The 12,517-nt window shown below is 39.6% G+C and overlaps 1 protein-coding gene across 3 annotated transcripts; it reads left to right on the top strand.

The window, feature by feature from the left end:
• The first annotated feature begins 373 nt into the window (after positions 1 to 373).
• Positions 374 to 4,275, top strand: LOC133739875 (uncharacterized). Of its 3 annotated transcripts, none has more exons than XM_062167694.1 (8): positions 374 to 526; positions 879 to 1,674; positions 1,793 to 1,887; positions 2,453 to 2,580; positions 2,723 to 2,854; positions 3,341 to 3,718; positions 3,811 to 3,846; positions 3,932 to 4,275. In XM_062167694.1, exons 2-8 carry the CDS (start codon positions 885 to 887, stop codon positions 4,104 to 4,106), a joined length of 1,734 nt encoding a protein of 577 aa, XP_062023678.1. In that variant the 5' UTR covers positions 374 to 526; positions 879 to 884; the 3' UTR covers positions 4,107 to 4,275. The 3 variants fall into 3 exon arrangements, with proteins under 3 accessions (XP_062023678.1, XP_062023677.1, XP_062023679.1); XM_062167693.1 differs by having other exon boundaries at positions 393 to 526; positions 861 to 1,674; XM_062167695.1 differs by lacking the exon at positions 3,811 to 3,846 and having other exon boundaries at positions 393 to 526; positions 861 to 1,674.
• Positions 4,276 to 12,517: the final 8,242 nt, after the last annotated feature.

Below are 12,517 nucleotides of genomic sequence, written 5' to 3'. Positions count from 1 at the left end.
CCCTTGTGGCTGCTGTCCAATCCTCTATTCATGGAAGACATTTCAATTATATAAAGGATTGTTGATGATGCTGGTTTACTTAGGAAGACTAATGTTACTCATGAGTTTCGTGAACATGGAAATGGTGCATTTCATACATTAGCTTATCTCGTTAGAGATTATGGTACAGAGTATGTAATTTGTTATAAATTCAAACTCCTCATGTCATTCAGGATGTTTTGTTTAAATACTGTAATACCTTTTCAAAGGGTTTATGCTTTATGTCTCCCGAATTAAATAAAATCTCCATGAAGAAGAAAGTAAAATCCATAATCAAGAAGAAAGTAAAATCCATAAACGTGCAGTAAAAAACTAGAGCGCACGCGGTAAACAGTTTAGTAACTATATAAAGTCGATAATACAAACTTGACAGATGGGACAGCTGGCGCGCACCCTTCTCACTCAGCCGCCGTCTCCTTCTCCGTCATCTTTCCTTCCACCACCGCCGTAGTCCCTTCTACCGCCGTCATTCCTTCCACTGTATCAGGTATTTCAATATAATTATACTGTCTTCCGTAAACCAGTTTAATTTTGAAAGTTTTTGTTCTATTGGCTCAATTTCTCCAAGCTAGTACGTATCAGCTAAAAACCCTAAATTTGAAATTCAGAAACAATCAGAGTCTGTAATCCTATCAGTTACATACTCTCCATTTTAGAGCTGTGCTATTGTGTGTAGTTTTGGTTTGTAATCATATGACCGATCTAATGTTTGGTTAATTTTGGTTGCTTATTGTGTTCTTGATTTCATTACAAAGGGGTTTGCTGGTTGATTGAGTTTATAGCATTTTTTTTTTTTTCCTCTGAATCCCAAAATGTTCTAGTTGTTTATGTTCTTCTAGAATCTAATGGGGCCTAGGTGGAAAGGAAATAGCTCTGAAGCTAAATCTCGGTCTAAAGCGAAAGCTCTTGCACAACCCATGTCAAAGATAGTACTGCAGCTTCAGTCTTCTCTAACTGGATCGAGTTCTCGAGGGTTCCTATGCGGGAGCAGTGTACTTGTTGAAATGAAAGCAGAAGAAGCTAATCTCCTTGAATCTGCCTGCTTTGGTGTTAGAGTCATGGAGAATAAGCACTGGTTTCAGTTGAGTATGGAAGAGGCCTTTTACCTATGCCATTCTCTGAAATGCCTGGAGATAGTTGAAGATAAGTGCTCCAAGAATGATAACCAGCTGTGGAAGTGCATGGAATCCAGAAGAGCATCGTTCCCCTATTTGTACAAGGCTTATTCTCATCTTAGAATGAAAAATTGGGTTGTCAGGTCAGGAGTTAAATATGGTGTGGACTTTGTTGCCTACCGCCATCATCCAGCTCTAGTTCACTCTGAATATGCAGTGATTGTATTGTCAGAGGAACATAGTTATGGAAATAAGCGACTGACGGAGTGGTTAGATATTCATTGTACTACTCGTCTTTGTGGAGGTGTTGCAAAGACATTGTTAGTTCTTTATATCAGCAGAAATGGTCATAGTGTGGACTCCCCATCATGTCTGGAGAGATGTACTGTTGAAGAGCGTACAGTCACAAGATGGAAGCCAGAACAATGCCGTGATGATGATAGATTAGTTGAAAGTGAGAACGAAACCAAATTGAAGCAACTTGGTGCCAATATATTCTCCTGCTGTACTCACTCTACTGGTACTTTAAATTCCACTCACCTTAAATCTCTCAGCTGACACTCGCTTATTTTTCAACAATGTCGATATTGTAGCCATTATTGTTGTTAGAGAATCTGTTTACTCTGTTCATTCCTCAGGCTCAGAACCTCTTGACATAGATGATTCTGAACATATCTTGAATGATGATGAGCTCTCTCTCAACACTATGGCAGAAGATGGAAGGGATGAGGAGGTATGCATTTGCTACTCTAATTTGTAACATTAAAGATTGAGCACCTGATTGTGTTTTAATGGATTCATATATACATTGGAGAATTTTACATGTTATGCTTCTAGTGGGGAAAATCAGTAATTCTCTATGGATAAGTACTGAAGTGAATACATAGGTTTGTAAATTTGTGTGTGTTCTTACATGTGTGCCTGACCATTAGCAATCGGATTAATTCAATTGGCGTTGCTAGAGTATGATTAACCTATGGATTTGTAATTACTGCTTATCTGGTATGGGCCACAATTTGCAAGAACATTCTGTAGTCTCATGGTGGACCTTAATGTAATCCATCGACTCTATCAGCTGTCACCAGCTGATTCTCATCTGTATCTCCAATTGCACAACATTTTGCTTGCATGTGTTCCCTGATTGGAAATTTAGGATACCAATTTCATCTGATTTTATTTATGTTAAGTACTTCATGTTCTTGCTTGTATGGGGCTATTTTTGGATATCAGCGTTCCAATCTTTTTCTATTGCTTTGCTTGATTTTGTACTTTATACATTTCCTTTTCAATCTTCACAGGTAGCTGAAAAATTAACGATTATGCATGAAGAATGTTTAGATGAAGAGTATACCAATGACTATGATGAAGAAGAAGAAGAAGAGGAAAACCACTATGCTTCTCGTGCCACATCCAAGATGCAACCCAGGTTGGGTTTTTACTTAAATCAGTACTTCAAGATTGATTGTTATCTTCAACTATTGGTACTCTTAAACTGACCATCTTAGTGAAAAAGTTACAGGAGAGTTTTATATATGCTCACATATTGAGCTTTCTGGGATCTTTTGCAGGAGGTCTAGTGTATCCAAGGCTTACTGGGATGATGAGATGGGCATGGCTGTCGTATTTCCAAAGGGTAGAATTTGGAGGACCATGGGAATCTCTCGTAATGGCAAGCTCTATATCTCCATTGAGGAAGTTTTGTAAGTGAAAAGAGAACTTCTTTCTGTTGTGATTCTTGGGTTGTTTACATCCTTTTTTTTTTTTTTTTGGTTGGATTCTCTGGTAAATTACTAGAATTTTAAACTTTATGAAAAATAGGGGATATAGATTTGACTGGAAAGAACTGGACTTGTTCATTCTTCATACAACTGATTTCATTGACTTACGGAACATTTTGTTTATAGCTTAAAGTTTTGCCTTTCAAACTTCCATGGTGTATGTGGCCTTTTAGTTGTCTCATGAAATCTTTCCTTTTCAATGGTTTTTGTTGTAGTTATCATTATGAGGTCACCGAAATTTTAATGTGAGCTACAATTGACCTGCCCTAAAGAAAAATTTGGGATTGTCAAATATATTTAGTAGGTGCTTTGTGTATATGAAAGTTCTAATATTATTCACTACCTTCAGGCCCTTCCTTGCATGTCATGATACTGAACTATTAGTACATTGAAACAATCCTTTTATAGGTATTTGGTTGAAATAGGGGCTTTGCTTCTCTTGGATGGTAGTGATACTAGCATTTCCTTGGAAGATATATATACGAAGGTTTCAGATGGAAAGAATGAGTTCTTGTTGGAGGAATTTAGAGCTTATAGGCAACTCAGATACCTTGGTTACATTGTTGCGAGACATGGTATTCCTTGGTCTAGGAAGGGTGTCAAGACAAACTGTGAATCTGTTTCTTCTCAAGTTTGTCCTGAAGCTGAAGAGATTAGGTCTCTCAATGGATTGTTCAATGGGATACAGATTAATGAAGTGAGGGCAGTTTTTGATATTTATCTTCCAAACAGCAAGTTCAAGAAATCCTCTCCCGGTGATCCAAATTTTGTGCTCTGTTTTACTAGGTACCTATATTTGTCGAACCCCTATAATTTAACCAAATTTATATCTAGATGCAATTGTTTTTCTATTAAATTTTTATTCCTAATTTGCACAGCACATTCCTGGTCTGTGTAGTCCGAATAATTAACAGGTTGTTCCTTTTACTTTTTATACAATGGTCTTAGTATCTCATACTTATCTAGTAATATTTAAATATTGACTTCCCTTCTCTTTAGGGGCCATCCACCTTCCAAACCAGACCTTGAAGCCCTTGAGAGACAATTTGGTAGCACTGCTTTGAAGTTTTGTCATGTGGAGGAAGATTGTGTGAGTTTCTATTCCTTTGACAAAGTGGAACTTCATGTCGTCTCATGTCATCTGCAAAAATTTCGACATCCCTCTCTAAACTAAGAGAATACCTTATTATAGTTTGAAGTTACTTCACTGTTGAACAACTTGTTTAAATTTGAAATCCTCACACTCAGTTATGAAGTTTTTGGATATGGAATCGATTATTAAGGGTAAGGTAGACAATTCTTGTCCAAATAGTGCCAGATATGAAAGAAAGAAGCTTTTGGTACATTTTTCCCAGAATTTGCGGCATGCCATATTTGATACTTTCCCTTGGTTTAATTTAGTCCAATGATCATAGTAGTCGGTGAATCGTGAACCATAAACTTTTATTACATTCTTATTGGTGCGATGTATTGAACCTAGCTGAGATAGTTGAAAGTTCTTTAGCTGCCTGATGAAATTGAAGGAACCTGAGATAGTTGGAAGTTCTTTAGCTGGCGGATGCTACGACCCTGCTTGCTAAACAGAAATTATGCCTGGAACAGTTGGTGAATCAGTGTAAGGGTCACATACGACTTACAAATTATTTACGACTAAAAGAAAAATATGTTAGATTTTGCTTCCTCCCAAGTAAGTCTCCCCTGCATTATGCACTAATGAGGATGATGTTTCACTTTTCACATGAAGAAATAAAGAAATTTCTTAGCAAAAGAAGTTAATAGCAGTTTGATTATACACAGCAGACTTTAATTTTCCTACAGAAGGTTGGATCTATGATTTGTCAGCATGAATATCTGCAGCACCATGCACTTTCCTAATGAATTCTCAAAGACCCTAGTGTTTATGCCTTAGTATGCGTGCAACTTTCTTTGAATGGCCTATATTCTGTGCATAATATACAATTAAGTTTGAGAACATGAGAAGTGTGATTAAGTTTATCAATGTTTGGCTGGATTTTGATATCAATTGGAATGCATAATTGACCATACACACACAAAAGCAGAATATTTCCCAGATTTTGATAGTTGTGTAGTTGTGCTCAGTGCCTTGTGATTTTCTTCAAAGCAAATATTTTAAAGTGGCTTGACCACAATGGGATACATGGTTTTCTTCATTCTTACTTAGCTAGCGTTGGCTGGATTGAATCGTCTTTCCCCAGAGGCCTCCACCCATAACGGTTAGTAAAAATCACAGAATCAGAATTCAGGTTGGAATAACCAATCCTTCTTATGTGAAGAATTGACTTGCTCAGATAGTTACAGTTAACCTCACAAAGTGATAAAATATGAGAGGAAGAATATCATTCCTCTTGATCATCTTATTTCTGATATTGAGATGATTTAAACATACAACATATGGTGGCCTTATATAGGCACCTTACAACCAAATACCAGACAAAGCATTAAAGCTTTGTCAATGGTATGCCCTCAAAGAAATCTGCCTAGCTATGTATAGCTTACAATAGCTTAAGGAAGAACATGTAGAAGTTGTAGGCAGCAGCCAACATTGACCACTGTTCCTATACTTCCAACACAAAGTTTTCTAGATCTTATGCAAACTTTCAAACTTTGGTTTCTCATATACAGTTATCCTGTATTTTTAGTTTCCAGTGTAATAGTTTTGGAGATCAGCAATAACAGAGCTAAAAGGTTTTGAGGATTGGAAAAGACAGCCGGATCATGGTGAATGGAGACAACATCCAAGTTAATAAAAGCTCTTTTCTCTATTTTGTAACATGCAATAGTGGAAAATGTCTGGTGTGTAAGAGAACATCCAAGTTAAACCATGTAGTTTCGAAGACATATATGTTTTCTATTGTAGAAGAAGATTACTGAGCAACCTGTAGATGTGGACATCAGCAATGTCAGTGTCCAGTAGGAGATCATTAGCATTGGTGTCACTGTGTCAGTGGGGACATCTAAAGATGTAATGCTCAAAACTTCTGACCATAGTCAAACAACATATTCCATTTTGTTTAAGGACAAGCAAAATTGACAGAGAGAGAGAGGGAATAGAGATTCAAGTGTGTTTATTCATCTCATACAAGGAGGTATTTATAGGAATACATTTGAGGTGTGAGATGCTTAAAGAATGATACAACTTTGATGACAACTCCATTTCTAGCTTTACATTGTGGCATTGTGGCTGTGATGATGGAGATAACCATGCTTGTTCCTCTTTGGCATAAAGCTTATCATTTAGGTCACTATACCTATCTTTACACTTAAGCACCTCTCTTTATACTCAAGTATATATCCTATACATGAAATAGACATATAAACAATGACAACAATAATCATATATACTACAACACTCCCCCTTGGATATTTCATGTCAATAGTATTGTCTAGGCCGTGCGCTTCGAAATTGCCTCGTTAAAAACCTTGCCAAGTAATAAAACCCTGTGGGAAAAAACAACCTTGGTCGAAGGGGAAAAGAGTACAACGCGCTTTTGAGTGTGGAGTATGTTTCTGGATACTCCCCCTGATTTAGACTCCCCCTGAAGATCATGGGAGTTCGGATAACCTTCTTAATCCGATGCTCTTCACATGTTTCTCGAAAGGGGATTTTGGTAACGACTTAGTAAATAAGTCCGCTACATTATCCTCTGATCGGATTTGATTTACTTCAATTTTTAGAAGTGTTTGCTGTTGCTGATTGTAAAAGAATTTCGGTGATATATGCTTGGTATTGTCGCCCTTGATGAAACCTAATTTCATTTGCTCAATACAAGCTGCATTATCTTCATAAATGCATGTAGGCTCATTTGTGGTAAACTTCAAACCACAAGTTCCTCGAATGTGTCTAATTATAGACCTTAGCCATATGCATTCACGCACAGCTTCATGTAGAGCAATAATCTCTGCATGATTTGAGGAAGTAGCAACAAGGGTCTGTTTTGTAGATCTCCAAGATATCGCCGTGCTTCCCATGGTAAAGACATAACCTGTTTGGGAGCGACCTTTATGGGGGTCAGAGAGATACCCCGCATCAGCAAATCCCATCAAAACATTATTTTTATTTTGGTGGAGGGGAGGAGGAGAACGTCGGTCACCATTGATGGTGTCGCCGGCGTCTACATTACGGAAGGTGGATTTTTGCCTCATGGGGTCTGATCTCATGCTTCCGTCTTTTCTTTTCTCTTTGTAGGGATAAAACAAGCCCATATCAATCGTACCCTTTAAGTATCGAAAGATTGTCTTTATGCCAATCCAATGGCGGCGTGTTGGCGCAGAACTATGTCGAGCTAACAAGTTCACTGCGAATGAGATATCCGGTCTTGTGCATTGAGCTAAATACAATAATGCGCCTATCGCACTTAGATAGGGTACTTCAGCCTCTAATAATTCTTCGTCCTCATCCTTTGGACGAAACGGATCTTTTGTGGGCTCAAGACTTCGGCCGATCATGGGAGTACTTACAGGCTTTGCTTTATCTTCATTAAAGCGCCTTAGTAATTTTTGAGTATATGCTGACTGATGGATCATAATCCCATCACTACGGTGCTCGAGTTCTATTCCGAGGCAAAACCGTGTTTTCCCAAGATCTTTCATCTCAAACTCGGATTCCAAATATTTAGCAGTTTCTTTTAACTCATCTAGAGTTCCAATTAGGTTCATGTCATCGACATAAACTGCTACAATTGCAAATCCGGAACTTGTTCTTTTAATGAACACGCAAGGGCATATTTCATTGTTAACATATCCCTTTCCAATCAAGTAGTCACTTAGACAGTTATACCACATCCGTCCGGATTGTTTCAATCCATATAGTGAGCGTCTTAATTTTATTGAAAACGCGCTCCGTGGTTTAGAGCCACTTGATTTTGGTAATTGAAGTCCATCAAGAACCTTCATATATATCTCTGAATCTAGATCCCCATAGAGATATGCTGTAACCACATCCATAAGCTGCATGTCAAGTTTTTCGGAAACTACCAAACTGACAAGGTAGCGGAACGTTATAACGTCCATTACGGGAGAGTATGTCTCATCGTAGTCGATTCCAGGACGTTGTGAGAAACCTTGTGCCACAAGGCGGGCTTTATATCTCATCACCTCATTTTTCTCATTACGCTTTCTAACAAAGACCCATTTATGGCCAACAGGCTTTATATTTGGTGGTGTCAGCATTATAGACCCAAATACCTGTCTCTTTGTTAGTGAATCCAATTCAGTCTGGATCGCATTTTTCCATTTAGGCCAATCCGCTCTTCGTTGACATTCTTCAACAGAGCGAGGCTCGATATCATCATATTCTATGATTCCTTTTGCAACATGATATGCAAACGCATCATCAATTGCCATAGAATTTCTATCCATCATCTCATGTACACTATTGTAATTTATGGAGATTTCTCTATTCTCTGGAGTTGGTTCTGACATTGGAGCGTCCCCTAATGATGTCTCTTGGACATAACCATAATCCGGAATATTCTCGTGAGATGGATTATTCATATCTATGATTAATGGATTATTTTGTGCCAAACTCGCTTTCTTTCTTGGGCGAGAATCCATCGAACCTATAGGTCTCCCGCGCTTCCTGGCAGGAGCCATGGGCCTAGCCAATGTGTCACCCATAGAGGGAACGTTGGCGCCATTCTCATGTATTTTTGAGATGGCATTATGTCTTTTAGGGACATTCATATTTGCAGCAGGTATGTGTGATCTCGTCACTTTAGCGATATCAGAAAACGCATCAGGCATCGATTCTGCTACGTTCTGAAGATCGAGAATTCTCTGCACTTCTTTTTCAGATTGTGCGGTTCGGGGATCAAGATGGGACAAAGTGGGGACAAACCACGACAATTCCTGTCCTTTTTGATGAACATTAGTGTTCATGTCTCCCCCTAAAGGCGGGAAGACTGTCTCATCAAAGTGACAATCCGCAAATCTAGCGGTAAATAGATCACCTGTCAAGGGTTCTATGTAGCGGATTATGGTTGGAGAGTCATAGCCAACATAAAGGCCTAATCGTCTTTGAGGACCCATTTTAGTGCGCTGTGGTGGCGCAATTGGCACATAGACTGCACACCCAAATATGCGTAAATGTGAGATATTAGGCTCATACCCAGTTACCATCTGGGACGCAGAAAAAGGTTGGGTGGCAGTGGGCCTTAGACGAATAAGCACAGCTGCGTGTAATATTGCATAGCCCCAAGCAGAAATAGGGAGATTGGTGCGCATAACCAATGCCCTAGCAATCATTTGAAGTCTTTTAATGGCAGCTTCTGCGAGACCATTTTGGGTATGTACATGAGGGACAGGATGTTCAACCTCGATCCCAATGGACATGCAATAATCATCAAAAGTTTTTGATGTAAATTCCCCAGCATTGTCAAGACGAATTGACTTAATAGGATGATCAGGGTGGTGAGCCCTTATCTTAATGATTTGTGCTAGGAGTTTAGCAAATGCAGCATTTCTTGTGGATAAGAGCATGACATGTGACCAACGTGTCGATGCATCAACCAACACCATAAAATATCTAAATGGTCCGCAAGTTGGATGTATAGGTCCACAGATTTCACCTTGTATTCTTTGCAAGAATGGTATATTTTCTTTAATGTCTTTTGCATAGGATGGTCTCGATCCTACTTTTGCTAAAGAGCAAGCTTTGCAAAACGAATGATATGCTTCAGAAGTAATTCTTTGAACCTTTCTTTGGTTCGTACTTCCTTTTGTTTTAAAGAATGGATGTCCGTGTGAAGTTTTTAATATACGGAACATCATATCTCGACCTGGGTGTCCCAAACGGTCGTGCCAAAGTTTGTATGTGTCGGAATCCCATAAATTTTCATTCATGACATGGTTGGATTCAATGAATCTAATAGTGGTTGCGTACAATCCACTAGAGCGACACATGAGTTTCTCTAATACTCGTGTATTTCCGTAGTTATTAGAGGTGATGTAAAGGAACTCTTTTCCATTCTCACAATGTGTTTTCACATGAAAATCATTGGCTCTTATATCTTTAAAACTTAATAGGGTTCTTCCAGCCCTTGGAGCATATAAAGCTTCGACGACATTAATATTTGTGCCATTCGGCAATAGAAATTGAGCTGGTCCACGACCATGAATCAATTGAGATGGTCCTGCCATCGTGGTCACTGAAGATTGACTAGGCGTCATCCATAAGAATAATTGCCTATGTCGTAATATAGTATGTGTGGTGCTACTATCAAGAAGGCATTCCAATTCTCCCGAAGACATACTGAAAAAATAAAGTTCGGAATATTAACACATGTCAATGACATTGATAATGCGATACTTTATTAATAGGGAAAATAGTCAATGATTACATCAAAGTTTCCAAAGTTTATTCCAATATAAAATCAAACTTTATACAAATTGTAATTGCTCAATCCGTTTGGTAATTCCAATAAAATATGACCAGGTAAGTAGAAAGATGTTGGTGGAGCGAGGCTCGCTTAAATACCCCGATCTCAATTACTTGCCTAGACATCATACTTCATTGGGTACGCCACATGAGAAAGAGTCAATTCAATTGTTATTTGACTAAGGCACATTTGCCGTTTTATTGGAAAATAGAAAAGACTATTTTAATCAAAGTCTGCGGCATCCTCGTGCTTTTCATTTTCAGCTTTGAAGTCTTTTATGGTGAGAATAACATCTTCACCATCTTCTTCTTCAGCAAGGTGAGCTTCTTGCTCCCTCATTTCCCTGTACTCCTTGTAGCGTGCAGCTAGTTGAGTACTTGCTTGGCATTGCTTAAACCAATGCTCGATTGATCCACACCTATGACACACGTCATTGTGGTTGACTTTCTTTATTTGAGGAGCACGTTGTGGATATTCCCTAGGCGGGTTGTTGCTGCTACTACCACGGCGTATTATGCGACCTCCACGGCCCACAGTGTTACGGCCCATGGTGTTGTTATATTCTCTTTTCCCACGTGTGGAATTGCCACCACGTGTGGCCGCTCCAAAGTTGCGGTTTCCTTCCTTATTGGGGCGGTTGTATGGACCCATTCGTCCGTCATGTCCCCTGTTATTAGGGTATACATGCCCCTTATTAGTAGGGTACCGCTCCTTGCGCCCTTTCTTGGGTGCATTATAATTTGCCTCATGAACGCTTTTGGTTCCTACGGGCCTTGAATTATAATTCTTCACAAGGATATTGTCGTGCTTCTCAAACACCGACAAAATATTGATAAGCTCATTGAACTTCGTAAGTCGTCCAGCATTAAATTCAATGCGATATTGCTTTGATAGTATAATTGCTGCGACGGGGAAGGTGGAGAGAGTCTTCTCAATTAGCTCTTCTTCTGTGAGAGGTTTTCCACAGAACTTCAGCATGGCTTTTAGCCGAAGAGCTTCTGAATTGTATTCAGCAACAGACTTGAAGTCGGAGAAGCGTATATTGTTCCATTGAACCTTCAAGTCAGGGAGGAGGGAATCTTGGATATTATCAAAGCGCTCTTCTAGCGCTACCCATAGGTCCCTTGCATCTTTGATGGACATATACTCTAATCTGAGTGCTTTGTCCATATGGCGTCGCATCAAGATAATTGCTTGTGCATGCTTTATGGGTGTTCGTTGGAACACAAGGCCCGCGTTTGGTTCCTGGATTATGGGCAATATCCCTTTTGATGTGAGATGGTTCTCAACGTCAGTTTTCCAACTATGGTAATCCGAACCAGTTGAGTCAAGGATTTGAAATTCGAGTCTAGGTTCATTCGACATCCTTGAAATATAAGAAGAAAAAGATGTATTAGTTTCGGAGTTTAAAACTTCCACGAAAAACTAAAACAATAAGATTTCCGAGCTATGCTACCAAGAAATCAATTTCCAAGAATATTTGGATTAGACCGAAACAATGATGTTTAATAGGGTCATAAGTCGATGCTTGCGGACGCTCTTAGTCCGACTATTATGAACACTCTTAGTTCATTGACTACGAACGCTCTTAGTTCGTTTAGCGTGAATTTCTATAATTCCGCTTTTTAATTGTAAGTTCCCAAAAAGAAAAAAGGAGGAGAAAAATAAATAAAAACTCAAAAGCGGGAACTTTTAGTAAAGAATACCTTGAAATAGTGTTGTCGGAAATGACCGAAAAAGTTGCCCAAAAGTTGCCGGAAAAGTCACCGGAAAATGGCCGGAAAAGTCGCCGGAAAAGTTGTAGAAAAGTCGCCGGAAAAGTTGTCGAAAAGTCGCCGGAAAAGTTGTCGAAAAGTCGCCGGAAAAGTTGTCGAAAAGTCGCCGGAAAATGGCTTGGAAAGTCGCCGGAAAATGGCTTGGAAATTCGCCGGAAAAGTGTTCCGAAAGTCGCCGGAAAAGTCGCCGGAAAGTTGTCGGAAACTGGCCCTGCAGATCTGTCGGCAGATCTGTCGGCAGCAGCTCGGCAGCTGCTCGGCAGATGTCTCGGCAGCTGCTGCGCAGCTGCTCGGCAGCTTCTCGGCAGATGCTCGGCAGGTCCTCTCGGCAGGTACTCGGCAGGTGCTCGGCAGGTCTCGGCAGGTGCTCGGCAGGTGCTCGGCAGGTCTCGACAGATCCTCTCGGCAGATGC

Source organism: Rosa rugosa, chromosome 3 (genome assembly GCF_958449725.1).
Source record: "Rosa rugosa chromosome 3, drRosRugo1.1, whole genome shotgun sequence".
In the NCBI taxonomy this organism is placed as follows: domain Eukaryota; kingdom Viridiplantae; phylum Streptophyta; class Magnoliopsida; order Rosales; family Rosaceae; genus Rosa; species Rosa rugosa.
Note: the sequence above shows the minus strand (reverse complement) of the source record. Positions and strands in the feature narration are given on the sequence as shown.